This window comes from Moschus berezovskii, chromosome 15, assembly GCF_049115385.1.
Source record: "Moschus berezovskii isolate FMDL1 chromosome 15, NW_MosBer_1.0, whole genome shotgun sequence".
Lineage (NCBI taxonomy): Eukaryota > Metazoa > Chordata > Mammalia > Artiodactyla > Moschidae > Moschus > Moschus berezovskii.
This window is the reverse complement of record NC_142474.1, coordinates 18,480,054-18,494,799: the sequence shown is the minus strand read 5'-3', so window position 1 is coordinate 18,494,799 and position 14,746 is coordinate 18,480,054. Positions and strand designations below refer to the sequence as shown.

The 14,746-nt window shown below is 42.5% G+C and overlaps 1 protein-coding gene across 4 annotated transcripts in view; it reads left to right on the top strand.

Annotated features, from left to right (window-relative positions):
- Positions 1-14,746, top strand: part of CNBD2 (cyclic nucleotide binding domain containing 2) — a 68,372-nt gene that overhangs the window by 38,133 nt on the left and 15,493 nt on the right. For all 4 annotated transcript variants that reach the window (XM_088843822.1, XM_088843821.1, XM_055436630.2 and 1 more), the window contains 3 exons: positions 115-266; positions 2,101-2,239; positions 9,574-9,688. In XM_088843822.1, coding sequence (XP_088699948.1) covers positions 115-266; positions 2,101-2,239; positions 9,574-9,688 — 406 coding nt within the window. The remainder of the gene's footprint in view (positions 1-114; positions 267-2,100; positions 2,240-9,573; positions 9,689-14,746) is intronic.

The following is a 14,746-nucleotide window of genomic DNA, read 5'->3' as shown; positions in this document are numbered from 1 at the left end:
GCATTCTGGGGAGAAGAGATTTCTGGGGGGAGATGGAAGCGGGGAAGAGGTGGTCAAGGCTGACAGAAAGCTCAGGGTGCCTCTCATTTGCCTGTGCTCCTGTCTGTTCAACAGGAAATGGGCTCTCTCACCGCTGCAGTGAGAAGGGCCACCGTGGTCTGTATGGAAGAAACGGAGTTCTTGGTTGTCGACCGAGAGGATTTTCTGGAGAATAAGCTGGACCAGGAAGTTAAAAAGGATGCTCAGCTACGGTTTGAATTTTTTAGGTAACTCCACCAGCCAACATCTTCCTCCTGTGTTTATTAGGTACCTTTGTCCTCGGCCTGGTGGGGAACACTGGGTGCCATTCTCTCTGCCTGAAATGCTCTTTGGGACCCACCTCCCACCCAACTTCAACTTTTCTGTCTAGCAAACTCCTACTATACCTCAGGTCGCAGCTCAAATATCCCTTTCTTAATGGGCTGGTAACATGCTTTGCACACTTGTTGGGCAGATGGGGCGCTCAGCCCTTTGTCCCACCCACTTTATCTAATGTAAACATTCGATCCCACGGTGGTGTTCCTCATTCTCCCCAGTTTATAGTGAAGGAAGCGAAGCTCAGGATGGTGATGTGTCCAGAATGTCTGACTTAGAAGTCCCCGGGCATCACTGCCCCGCCTCCCTCACCAAGGCCAGCTCCCTGCACCCCAGAATAGAGCGGGTGCCCCCTCAGTGCTTCTGTTACACCCTGTGTTTCCTTAAAGCCCCGTCCAAACTATAATTCTTGCACCATCAGACAGTGAGCAAGCAGCTCGGTGGCAAGGACAGACCTGCCTTTTTCACCATCATCTTCTCTCTGTTGTCACAGTGCCAGGCACAGACAGGTGCTCATCCAATTATCTTTAGTTCCTCGCCTTGAGGAAAAGAGTGAAAATCAACTGCAGCATCCGCGCTGGCACCGAGAATACAGGTTGTAGGGATGCAGGGGCAGAGAGAATTGTGATGGGCTGAGGGCTCTGGCCTCTGCGGGCTGGAGCTAAGAGAGCTACCCCCATAAAGGGGCGGACTCAGTCCTGAAGGGAGGGGCAGTTCATATTTTCATACAGTGGAAGAAAAATAGGGCCATGTTCTAATTGCAGCTCTTAGGTTTATCCGCCACAGGACCCTCGATAGGTCACTTCACTTCCCTGGGCTTTCGTCTCCTGCCTTGGAAAGTGGGGATCAGGATTCCTCTCTCCGAGGTCATTGTAAGAATCCAGTGCCATGTTCATGGGAAGTGTGTGGCTCAGTCTTGGCCCAGGAGGAGCTCCTTCTCTGGTGGCCCTGCTTTCCTCCTTGTCTCCAGACCCTTCTCCTTGCCAACCCTGTTCCCCTTTGATGCCCCGATGGAGCTCATTGCCCCCTCCCCCAGCTTGAGGCCTGAGTCACCCGAGTTCTGAGCTCATAGTTGGGAGCTGAGAAAAGATTTGTGATGCTTATTAGCAGCCCAGTGGGGCCACCTATGAGGGAAGGCAAGCCCATGATTTATGGTATACTAGGTCTGAGGTCAAAGATGGGGTGGTCGTCACGGGGTGGGCCTTCCACCATAGGGCACCAACAGGCCAAAAGAAGAGGGTCCTGACCTCTGCCATCCCCTGGCCCAGGGCTGAGGACCGGCAGTCAGTAGACTGGAGGAGGGAGACGGGGTTGGAATGAGCTGCCCAAACCAGAGGTGGGGCCTGGACTGCTGGGCTGGGGAGAGGACAGCTGAAGTGAGGAACTCTTGGGTGTTCCTTAGAATGGGAGCAGTTTAGTGGTAGCCAGGTTAGTGGGGGATTCAGCTGGAAGAAGCTTCTGGAGGGAGGATCGAAAGAGAAGCAAAGCCCCAATAGCTCGGGTGCCTCTGAGGTGCAGTGAGGGGAGCAGTTGGAGAGCAGGGCCTTGAGAAGAAGAGGGCAGGGGAGCAAAGGACAAGTGACAGGAGACCAGCTGCAGACGAGGCTAGCAAGCAGGACAGGTACGAAATCGTCCACCTCAGGCTTTTGCCAAAGCAGGAACACACACTCCCTTTCCGGGAATCGCTAAGTGCTAGGCCTCTGCCATGATGGACAGTGAGGAAGTCTCACAGACTTTTCCCCTCAGGAAGATGGACCTGTTTCGCTCCTGGTCCGATGAGATGCTCTGGAAGCTTGTAGCCCTGGGGAAGGTAGAGAAGTTCTCCTACGGGCAGCTGATCTCAAAGGACTTTATAGAATCGTCCTCCATCATGTTTGTCTGTGAGGTGAGAGGTCTGGGGTGGGGGTGGTGAAGCTAAGGAGAACATGGCCAATCTCATGTCCTGTGGCCAAGTAACCAGGTGGAAACCTGGTTTGCAACACATCCTTTTCTTTTTTTTTTAAGTTTTGTGTTTTTTTTTTCACCTGTACCATTTTTTAAAAGTCTTCATTGAATTTTTTACAATGTTGTTTCTTTTCTTTTTTAATGTTTTGGCCATGAGGCATGTGGGATCTTTGTTCCCTGAACAGGGATTGAGCCCCTCCCCCTGGATTGGAAGGTGAGTTCCTAACCACTAAACCACCAGGGAAGTCCCAGCACATCCTTTTCTGAGCACCCACATCCTAGTTGCTTGGAAAATTCCTTGGACAGAGGACCCTGATAGGCTTCAGTCCATGGGGTCGCAGAGTCACAACGGAGTGACTAAGCACATATGCACGTCCAAGTTTAAAAAAGCAAAGGACACACTTTGGCCTCCCACCCTCAGAGGGTTTCTGTGATCGTTAAGATACAGAGCTGTTCCATTAGAAAGAAGGCAGGTATTGGGGGAGGGTTCTCTTTCCTTGAGCTCATATATGTGTTTATTTACAGATACATATTTAAATTATGCATTTGGTAATTGAATTTTAAGGATTGCAGAACACTTTTAAAAATTATAATCTTAAAGTTATAAAAGTGATAATGACTATATTATAAAACTTTCCAGGAAGAAGAGAAAATGAGCTCATCACCTCAGAATAGATTTTCAAAAGTGATATTTCTTAGAATCACCATTTTTTTGACTCTCCGAGCAAATTGCTTTCCAGAAGGAGGGCTCCACTTTCTCTAGCTCCCAGCAACATACAGCTTTGCCAGTGCCACCAACCTCTGCCAGTTGCTCTTTCAAAGGTTTTTTAATTTAATAGGTGACAGTTACTACCTCTTTGAGGATTTAACTTATATATATTCTTTCAGATTATTAGCAAGATTAATCCTGTTTACTATATAAATTTTGTCTTTTGCAATAATTTAATAGGTATGGTTACTACCTCTTTGAGAATTTAATTTACATAGTTTTTCTGATTACTAACGAGATTAATCCTATTTGTTTACTATCTAAATTTTGTATTTTGCGAATTGCTTTATGTCCTTTGCCAACTTCTCTGTTGGTTGATAATGAAAATAAAATTTAAAATTTATTGTGTGTTTACTGTGTAACCAAAGGATGTTGCTGTTGTCATCATTCCTGTTTTATAGACACGAAAGGGATGGTGTTAAGTGGCTTCTTCAAGTTCACACAGTTGATCAGGGGCAGAGGCAGGGTTGAACCCAGGTCTGTCTGACCCCAAGGCTCCTTTTCCCAGAAGCTGGGGCTTGGGATTGACTTGAGTCCACCTTTCTGTCAACTGTTGACTCTGCTCAAACCCCTAAGTAACTTATCACCACCAACATCCTCATCATCAAAACCACCATTTCGGGGGGGAGGGGCTCTTCACTCCTGTGCTAGGAGCTCTACTAGCATCATTAATCTTGTTTTGGTTGACTTTGGAATAGGTAGTACTTCACATGGTTCAAAATTCAAAATACTCACAGGAGTGATGTCTCCCTTTCCCCTCTCTTCCCCGGACTCTCCCTCCTCACAGACCGCCCCTGCACCGTTTCTCATGTCTCCATTCTGCACACGTTGTCTGTGTACACAGGCAAGTGCATGTGTATGTTTTTTCCTTTTTTTTCGTAAGTCACATCACCGTATGCAGACTCTTCTGCACTTTGCTGTTTCATTTATAAGTGTTTCTGTAGGTTGTTCCATATCAGTACCTAAAGAACTTACTCATTCTCTCTTAACATTGTGTAGTATTTTACTGTATGGTTGTATTTTAATTTCTCTAACCAGTTCCCTAATTGATGGATATTTAGGTTATTTCAGCACTTGCTGTTTCAAACAGTGCTTTGATGAATAGCTGTGTATCAAGTACCATTCCACCATAAATCTTCACCAGAGCTCTACCAGGAAGGTATTATTATTCCAAGTTTACAGCTGAGGAAGCTGAAGCTAAGATGCCTCAGGAAAGGCCACCCAGCTAGTAAGTGGCAGAGCCAGAACTCTGCCCCTGGACTTTTAGTATCTCCCACATACCTAGGGTTTACATATGAAACCAACACAAACATTTGGCAAGTTTTAGCCAAGGTCATGACACATTGGTTCAGGCCCTGGAGGGATACAAAGGTGGAAAAGGCTGGTTCTGTCTCCTTATCTATATTTTCCACTAGATTCTGTGTGTAGACAAACAGTTGTCAGTGCCAGTTACCACACAATTAGCGCAAACTCTGTGAATTATAAGAATTCAGGATTGGAAACTCTTTAAAGGCTGAAGGCTCTCAGGAGGGCTTCCTGGAGAAGGTGAGGTGGGGGATGAGCCTTGAAATATAGGGCCCCTAGACAAAAGCAGGGGTCAAGATTGGTTGTGTGCTGGAGCTGGCTCCTCCTGGCCTATGAGAGCTGATTGTAAAGTTCTCAGGAATTTCTTTAATTTATTTAATTACAATTAAATATATTGAAAACAAGGCTATTAATACTGAAAAACATATCATTCCAAATCATACTGCATTTTACTATTATCTGTGCGCTTTGAGGTTGCTTTTGCCTGTCATATCCATGTGGAGGCAATCTAAACCATTGTGCACATCTCTTCTCAATTCCATGTTCAGTGACTTCCCACTGGTAGCTGAAAATTGGCCGTAGTGGAAGTATGTATGCAATGGAAATAGGCAGACACTCTTAAGTCAGGTCTTGATTTATGGCTTTGCTGACTGTCTTAAGAAAGCTATACAGAAAATATTTATAATGCAGATTAAATTCCACAGCGGGCTGGGTCTCTAGCTGTTCCATTGTAAACAGAACAAAATTAAGGAAATGTTTTTCTAGTATTTAAGAAAGACTCATCATAGATTCACCATAAAAGTTATATCATTGATGAAGAGGTGAAGTTCTGATATGTATAGTGTTGTTTAGTCTCAAAGTCCTGTCTAACTCTTTTGCAACCCTCTGGACTGTAGCCCACCAGGCTGCTCTGTCCATGGGATTTCCCAGGCAAGGATACTGGAGTGGGTTGCCATTTCCTTCTCCAGGGCATCTTCCTGACCCAGGGATCAAACCTGCATCTCCTGCATTGGCAGGTGGGTTCTTTACCACTGAGCCACCAGGAAAGTCAATATACATAGTGTTAAAACTAAAAGAGGTTTCAGTGTAGTGAATATAATTTATATGAGGGTGAGCTTGCTGCTTGGAAGGAAAGTTATGACCAACCTAGATAGCATATTAAAAAGCAGAGACATTAGTTTGCTAACAAAGGTCCGTCTAGTCAAGGCTATGGTTTTTCCCGTGGTCATGTATGGATGTGAGAGTTGGACTGTGAGGAAAGCTGAGCACCGAAGAATTGATGCTTTTGAACTGTGGTGTTGGAGAAGACTCTTGCGAGTCCCTTGGACTGCAAGGAGATCCAACCACTCCATTCTAAAGGAGATCAGTCCTGGGTGTTCATTGGAAGTGATGGTAAAGCTGAAACTCCAATACTTTGGCCACCTCATGCGAAGAGTTGACTCACTGAAAAAGACTGGATTGAGGGCAGGAGGAGAAAGGGACGACAGAGAATGAGATGGCTGGATGGCATCACCAGCTTGATGGACATGAGTTTGAGTGAACTCCGGAAGTTGGTGATGGACAGGGAGGCCTGATGTGCTGTGATTCATGGGGTTGCAAAGAGTCGGACACGACTGAGCGAATGAACTGAACTGAATTGAGAAATAGTTTACCAGTAGATTACAAGGCAGACTTATTAATTATTTTGGGAAAAGAGTAGTTTGGCACGTAACTTAATTTGTCAAATCATGGTTGAATTGTGACTACAGACTAGCCATAGACATATGAGTTCAGCCAACATCAACAAAAGCGTTCTGTGAGAATCAATTGGCTATATGGAATTTCCAATAAAAGTGTGGTATATTTTACTACTGCTTATAAATTGTGTGTAACACACCCTTCATAACAGTAAAATGTATAGACATGCATACACTTTACCCAAGAACCGGTTGTTCGAGCATCTCCAGGAGTGTGTTTGTGTTGTGATTCTGTGTTCAGTCCCAGAGAACAGTCAAGTCTAGCTAGTGTAAGCAGGAAAGGGATTTACTGTAAGCAGGATGTTAAATGGCTAACAGATTTACCAGTGAGGGGAGACCTGAATAAACAGGCTCTGGACTGAAAATGACTCCCACATAGCTTCAAATCAGAATCCAGAACTGGACTGTCCCTGATACTTGCTGCCCCTGCCGAGTTTAGGAAGCCACCTCAACAACCACTGTCTCCACTGACCAAGTGGATGTCCCTCAGTTCCATAACCGAGCCTTGCCCAGGTTCATTGGATTGGTGGGAGCTAAATCACATCCAGGTACTTCCCTCGTGGTCCAGTGGTTAGGAATCCCCCTGCCAGTGCAGGGGACACAGGTTCGATCCCTGGTCCGGGAAGATCCCACATGCCACAGGGCAACTAAGCCCGTGTGCCACAACCACTGAAGCCCACCCACCTGAGAGCCTGTGCTCCAAAACAAGAGAAGCCACTGCAATGAGAATCCCACACACCACAGCTAGAGAAAATCCACACGCAGCAACAGAGCCCCAGCACAGCCACAAATAAATAAATACACTAATAAAAAAAAGTCACATCCAGAGCCTGAGCAGCAGGGGAGCTTGGGAAGTGTAGTGTTTGGCTCCTGGCCTCTACACGCTTAACACTAAAGGGGGATTGAATGCACAGAATCTGACCCAGAGGAGGGTGAGAATAAGGGTGAGGTCCTTGCCAGTGGAGGGGTTGGGGAATAGTTTGGTAAGTTTGGAGAATCCTATTGTCATGTGAGAAGAGGTGGGAGAGGGCCTTGAGGAGGAACTGGCAGGGGAGAGCCCTGAAGGCCAACCTGTGTGCTGAGTCGCTTCAGTTGTGTCCGATTCTGTGCAATCCTATGGACTATAGCCCGCCAGGCTCCTCTGTCCATGGGATTCTCCAGGCAAGAATATGGAGTGGGTTGCCATTTCCTTCTCCAGGGGATCTTCCCGACCCAGGGATCAAACCTACATCTCTACATCTCCTGCATTGGCAGGCAGGTTCTTTAGTACTACCGCCACCTGGCAAGGCCAACCTGAGTAATTTGCTATTCCTTCTCCTCCTGATTTCTGCTTCCTCTTTCCTAAAATTTTGGGGTGATCGCCTCCAAAGCCAGGGAGGCCATGTGTCCCCCCAGTTAACTCTAAACTCTTTTGATACTATATAACCAGGAAAGATGAGGGAGATGAATGGCGAGGGGTATAAATTCAAGACTTCCTTTAATCAGCATGATAATGACATCCTGACTAACAGAAAGTTCTTACTCTGGTTGAGCCTTCATTTCTTCATCTGTAAAATGAGACTATGTACTTACTTCATAGTCTGTGAGGATGAGATTAGTTTAGCACAGGCTCACTCTACTCAGTCATCATCTAATCCAGTGGTTCTCAAAGTGTTGCTGGATCAGGAGCATCAGCATCACCTGGGAACTCAATAAAAAATTCAGATTCTTAGGCCCACCCAAGAGCTAGTAAACCCAAAATTCTGGGAGGAGAGAGCTCAGTACCCTGTGTTCTGACAACACTGACCTATGCTTCCAAGTGATTCTGATGCGCTCTAAAGCTGGAGGGCCCCTGATCTAGGGGAAGAGTTTTTAAATTTTGGTACGCATAAAGAACTCCTAGCATGCTTCCTAAAAAAGGCAGAGTCCTGCCCCATCCCAGAGACTCTGCTTCATTAACTCTGGAAATCTGCTTCTAAATAAGCATCACAGCTGATTTCTGATGCTTGAATTTAATTCTGAGAAAAATAATATAGATGTCACAAAGTGACAGCAGGTAGAGGGCCCCTTGAGTAGCAGATGAGTTGAGTAGTCCCTTACACTGTTGTTAAAACCCAACTTGTGGGACTTCTCTGGTAGTCCAGTGGTTAGGAATCTGCCTTCCAATATAGGGGATGTGGGTTTGACCCCTAATTGGGACCTAAGATCCCACTGCAACTACTGAGCGCACACGCTCTGGAGTCCTGGAGCCACAACTCGAGAAGCCTGAGTAGGCAAAAGAAGCAAGACCCCTGATTTAATTGTTAACGTGAAGATTCTGTAATACGTGAACATTCTGATTTCTGGCTTCTTCTGAATATTCAGAAGATCAGGCAACACCAGGGTGTATTCTGGTGTGGCCCTTCTGGCTGGAGCTGAAGAGCACCAGCCATGTCTAAAGGGACTGCTCCTGTTCCTCGTTTTTATTTCCCACCTGGCCAGCTGTTTGAACAGTTGTCCCTACTCCTGTAGTTTCCTCTTATTGCCTCTAGAGGGAGAAATCGGCCTTGGGTGGCTGGGTGTCCTTGGGGCCTGGGCAAAGTTGGCGAACATGATTTCTGCTAGCATTGCAAACATAATTAATGCCCGTAATCAACTCATTTTGAACAGTTTATCATTTGGGAACACATGGTGAAATTGTTTTCTCCACAGATTCAGATGCGATTAAACACCCATGAGAGTCTTTCCAGAGAAAACTGCTCATGTGTATTTTTCTAGTACCTGCAGTTGCTGGTGGATAAATGTTTGTTGAATGAATGTTGAATAAAGCTCCTAACACAATGCCTGGAATATAATAAGGGCTTATTAAAATGTTTGATCTCTTCAACAGTAATCTATGTTGAACATTAGTCCTAATGTGTCTCTTAGAGTTCCTACTAAAAGAGATTAAGATTGGGAATTCCCTGACTTTCTAGTGGTTAGGACTCCATGCTTTCACTGACAAGGGCCTGGGTTCAATTCCTGGTTGGGGAACTAAAAGTCCACAAGCTGTGTGATGTGGCCAAAATTTTCTAAAAATTTAAGGTCTAATAAAGATATGGAATGCATATTAAAAATGACATATCTTTCTTATCTCTAGGATAAGGAAAGATTAAAAGGATTGTGAAAACCAAGCTGTCACTGTATTACACAGATGTATTACAATGGGTTCTGTTATGCACTGTTGGGGAGAGTGTAAACTTATCTAATGTATCTAGAGGGTTGGTTGACAATATATATCAAAATTTCAAATCTGTATAATATCCTTAATGGTGAATTTTTTTTTTTTAGTTCTCGTACCGTTTAGCTATTTGAATTTTTAAATTATGAGTAGATAGCATTTTCATTTTTAAAAAGGACCTCAAACCACTTGCATGAAGCAAGTAAAACAGAAGAGAGCTTATCTTCAAAGCCTGTCCTGCTTGGAGCTGGGGTTGACCCCTCTGCTTGTGTCCCTTACGTGTCCAGGGCATCTGTGAAGTCCTGAGGTTGATAGACCTTGAGAGCTCGCCCTTCTACCATAAGTGGATCTGGGAGCACCTGCAGCTCATAGATGACGGACCTCCAAACATCCACCTCAAGGGTAAGCCGACAGCCACATCTGGCAGCCAGCAGGGGGCGCTTGATCCTGCAGCTTCCTGGTGCCTGATCCACGGTATCTTAGAAACCTAGAGCTAGAAAAGCCTGGCAGGATAGACAGTCTTCTACCAGCTGTGGAAACCGGGTCCACATGGCCTCCAGGTGAGGCTTCTGCTGACCCCTGCAGCCCCTTTCAGCCTTTCCCCTCGGCCTCAGGTTCTGTCAGGGAGAGGGATGGAGAAAAGATAGTCTGGAGCTAGCCAGAGCTGGGTGTGAGTTCCACTAATTAGCAGGGTGACGTTGGTGAGTACTCAGGCCTTTGGGCCTGGTGTCTTGGAGTCTGTCACTGTGTGTTGTGGTTAAGAGCATAAGCCTAGGAGCCAAACTGTGTTTGAATCCAGGGTCCTTCTTTTACTCGCTGTGAACACTGGGCAAGTGATTCTGTGTGCCTGCACACTGATGCCTTCAGAGTCTGTAAGGCAGACTCTGGTCTCTACCATGTAGGCTTGTTATAAAATTAAGCAAATGAATATATAACACTCTTAGAACACTACCTAGATGTGTTAGTATATAGTTAATGTTCACTGTCATCATCACAGAGGTTACTACTGAATGAGGGGAAATCTTGTATGCACAGTGCCTAGGAGATACTCAGTAAATTTCAGTTCTCTTCTCATGTCAGTTCTTTTTCTCTCTTTTCCATTGCTAATCCACCAGAGAAAAAGCTACATCTCACACTTTTTTCCCCAATTTTTTTTTTTACCATGGTAAAATACACATAACATAAAGTTTACTATCTTTATTTTTAAGCACACAGTTTAGCAGTATTAAGTACATTCTTTTTCTCCCCTGCCTTCTTTTGGACTATTTTATATGATTCCGTTTCATTTTCTTTGTTGGCTTATTAGCTCAATCATGTTATTTTAGTGGTTGCTTTGTAGTTTGTTGTATATACCTTTAACTTATCACAAGCTACCTTCAAGTGATATTATGCCATTTTGTATAGAATCAGAACCTTGCAACAGTAGACTTCTGTTTCTCCCCTCTCAGATGTGCTATTTTTATGTATTCTGCCTTCATGTATGTTAAAAACCTTACAACACATGGTTATTACTTTTGCTTTAAGTAATTATCTTATAAACATATTTAAATAATAAGAACAAAACTAGTTTGTCTTTATGTGGTACCATTCCTGATTTTTTTCATACCTTTGTATAAATCAGATTTCCATAGTACCATTTCTTTCTGCCCAAAGTGCTTCCTTTAACATTTCTTTCAGCTTTTCTATGTTTAAGAATGATTTTGTATTAATTTTATAAAGAAGTTTTTTGTTGGGTACAGAATTCAGGATTTACAGATTTTTTTTTTTTTGCTCAATATTTTAAAGACTTGCCTTAAAGTCTGTCTTCTGGCTCACATTGTTTTCAGTAAGAAGTCTGCCAACATTCTTATCTTTGTATAATATCTTTGCATAACTTTTTATATTCTTTATACATATATGCCTTTTTGCTGAGACTGTTATTTTTTCTTCCAGTTTTATCAAAATACAATTGACATGTAACACTATGTAAGTTTAAGGTAAACAGAAAGATGGTTTGACTTATAAATCATCATGAAATGATTACCACAATAAATTTAGTGAACATGAGTCATTTCATGTAGATACAAAATAAAAGAAAAAGAAAAAAATTTTTCTTGTGATAAGAACTCTTAGGATTTACTCATCAATTTTTTTATATAACATATAGTGATGTTATTTATATTAATCATGCACATTGCACCTCTGTTACTTAGCATTTATCTTATAATTGGATGTTTGTACCTTTTGACCACCTTCAGCCCGTTCCTTCTCCCCCTTACACTCCACCTTTGGTAACCACAAATCTGATCTCTTTTTCTATGAGTTTGTTTGTTTGTTTATTTTTGAAGTAAAACTGACCCATAACAGTATGTTAGTTCCTGGTGTACAATGTAGCAATTCAATGTAAGTAGTAAAATCATCACCACTACCCTTCCCTGGTTAGTTTAAAATTTTTCTTTTTATCAGTTTTAAGCAATTTGATTACATTGTGCCTTGGAAAAATTTTCATCATGTTTCTGTGCTTGGGGTTCATTTACTTTTTGGATCTTTGGGTTTATATTTTTCATCAGATTTGGAATCTTTAACCATTATTTTAAAAATGCTATTTTTTTCTTTCTTTCTCCTCCACTTTGGAGACTCAAATCATATGTATATTGGGATGCTTGAAGTTGTTTTACTGATGCTCTAATAATATTTTGCTGTTGTCTTTTTTCCTCTCTGTCATTTTAAATAATTTTTATTGCTACGTGTTCGACTTTAACAGTCTCTCTTCTGCATTGTTTAATCTGCTATTAATCCTATCCAGTACATTTTTACATTTCAGACCTTGCAGTTTTCATATCTAGAAGTTTGATTTGGGTCTTTTAAAAACTAATTTCTATTTTTCTGCTTAATGTACACAAAATTTCCTCTTTGGAATACAATGATAGTAACTATTTCAATGTCCTTACATACTAATTCTGTCATTTGTATCATTTCTGAATCAGTTTCAATTCTTTGCTTTTTTCTCTTTATATGGTTCATATTTTCCTACTTCTTTGCATGTTTGGTAAATTTTCACAGAATGCCAGAAACTGAATTTTGGATGCTGCATATTTTAAAATTCCTGTAAATATTTCTGAGATTTGTTCTGGGATCCAGGTTAGTTATTTGGAAATATTTTGACCTTTTAAAAACTAGCACTTAGGCTTTGGTAGGTAAGATCAGAGCAGTTAATCTAGGGCTAGTTTTGTCCCATTTATGAGACAAAACTGTTTTTACTTGTGAGGCTTTCTAATCTAGCTGTTGGGAATAGGAACTGTTTCTGGTCTTTTGAGAACTCTGATGATTTATCCCTCTAAACATTTTGGGTGTTTCTTTCCCCAGCCTTGGGTATTACTACTATTACTACTATGCAGTATCTATTACTGCAGAACAAATTATCCCAAACTTCATGACTTAAAACACTACTTATTATTTCTCAGTTCCTGTAGGTCAGAATTTTGAGCATGGCTTAGCCAACTGCCTCTGGCTCAAGTTCTCTTGTGAGGTTGCAGCTGTTTCCAGGGGCTGTGTTCTCATGTGAAGACTCAGTTAAGACGGACCCACTTCCAAGGTCACTTAATGGTTGTTTGCAAACTTTACTTAGTCCCTCATCTTGTGAGTATCTCTATAGGGCTATTTTCTGACATGGCAGCTTGCTTCCCCTGGAGAGAGAGGGAGCAACACAGAGTTTACCCAAGGGCGAAAGCCACAATCTTTAAAACCTCATCTCAAAAGTGGCATCCTGTCACTTCTGCTGTATTCTGTTAGAATCAAATCCAGCCCACACTTAATGGGAGGACAGTACACACCTCTGTGGCCATTAGGAGGTGGGATCATTGAGAGCCATCTTGGTGATTGCATTCCGCTGGTGGTTTCCTGATATTTTATGTGTTGCTGAGTAGTCAGCTGAGACTGAAGGAGACCCTTGGAAGATCTTCAGACCTCTCTCTTGAGCAGGTTTCTCCTCTCCGGAACTGTGCTCTGTGAACTCCAGCTGCCTTGTCCTCTCTGGCACTCTCACTTCTGTCACGTTAATTTGGAGAGATGGCTGGACTCCTGCTGGGTTTCCCTTTGCCTCACCTTTGTCCAGAAAGCCTCCAGGAGGTCGGCTGGGGCAACAGAAGAGCTCATCCCATTTGTTTTCTGTCTTGTAGGGATAATGATTCTTCATGGCCTGATGCCCAATGTCTTGAAAACCATTTTTTTTTCTGTGTATTTAGCCCAGTGTTTTATTAGTTTCTGGTGAGAGAGTAGATCTAGTGGATCTAGTCCCTTTTACTCTGGTTGGAAGCAAAAATCTAGATCTGTGGTTCTTAATAGCTGAGTTTTATTCTCTTGTATGGACATACTATAATCAAACCAATTATATTTTACAAATACTTTAGGTCATTTTCAGTTTTTCGCTATTACCCTATTGTGGTGAATTTCCTGGTGTGTTTATCTTTGCATACTTGTGCACAGAAACATATTGGATAAATTCTTAGAATTACTGGATCAAGTAATTGGTCCAGTGTGTATTGGCAATGCATTTAAAATGTTGATAAATATTGCTACAATGTCTTCTAAATAGGTTGTATTTAGGGTTTAAAAAAAAAAAAACATGTGCTCTGTTTTTCCAGTACTACTCCTTGTGTAGTTTGGATTTACTTCTACTAACATTAATTTTAATTTTAACAATTAATTCTAACACTGGGGCTCTTTTTTTTTTTTTTTTTGGCTTTGCTGTTTAGCTTGTGAGATCTTAGTTTCCTGAGCAGGGATTGAACCCCTACCATGGCAGTGAAAGCCTAACTACTAGGCCACCAGGGAACTCTCAGGAGATCTGTTTTTTAAATTAATGTCATTAAGGTTCAATTTTCATAAAATAAAAGATACAGATTTAAAGTGTGTAGTTCAATAAGTTTTACCAAATTTACATCTGTTGTAACCACCACAACCAAGTTATAGAACATTTCTATCACCCCTAAAAGTTCCTTGTGCCCCTTCCCAGTCAGTCTCCATCCTTCACCCCTGGCCCTGGGCAACTACTTATCTGTCTTCTATCACTGTAGGTTCCATTTGTCTTTCCTAGGGCTTCATGTAAATGGAATGATACAGTATGTACTTTTTAGTGTCTGGCTCCATTCACCCAACATAGCATTTCTGGGTGGTATTCTCTTGGAAATCTTTTTAATAATTCTCACAGAGGGCCTGTTATGGTGTAGGCACTGTGCTAGGCATAGCACATGCTCAGGATTTTATGGCTGGTCATCTCTTTATCTTTTATTGCTACCCCTACCCCCAGTCCCAGTTTGAAAAACCAGATAAATGTTATCTGTTTATGGAAAGACACGAGCTTTGAATTAGAAACACTTGAGTTCAAATTCAGGCTTTGACCCTTTGTGCTTAGTCACTCAGTTGTCTCCAACTCTGTGATACCTTGGACTGTAGTCCGCCAGGCTCCTCTGTCCATGGGAT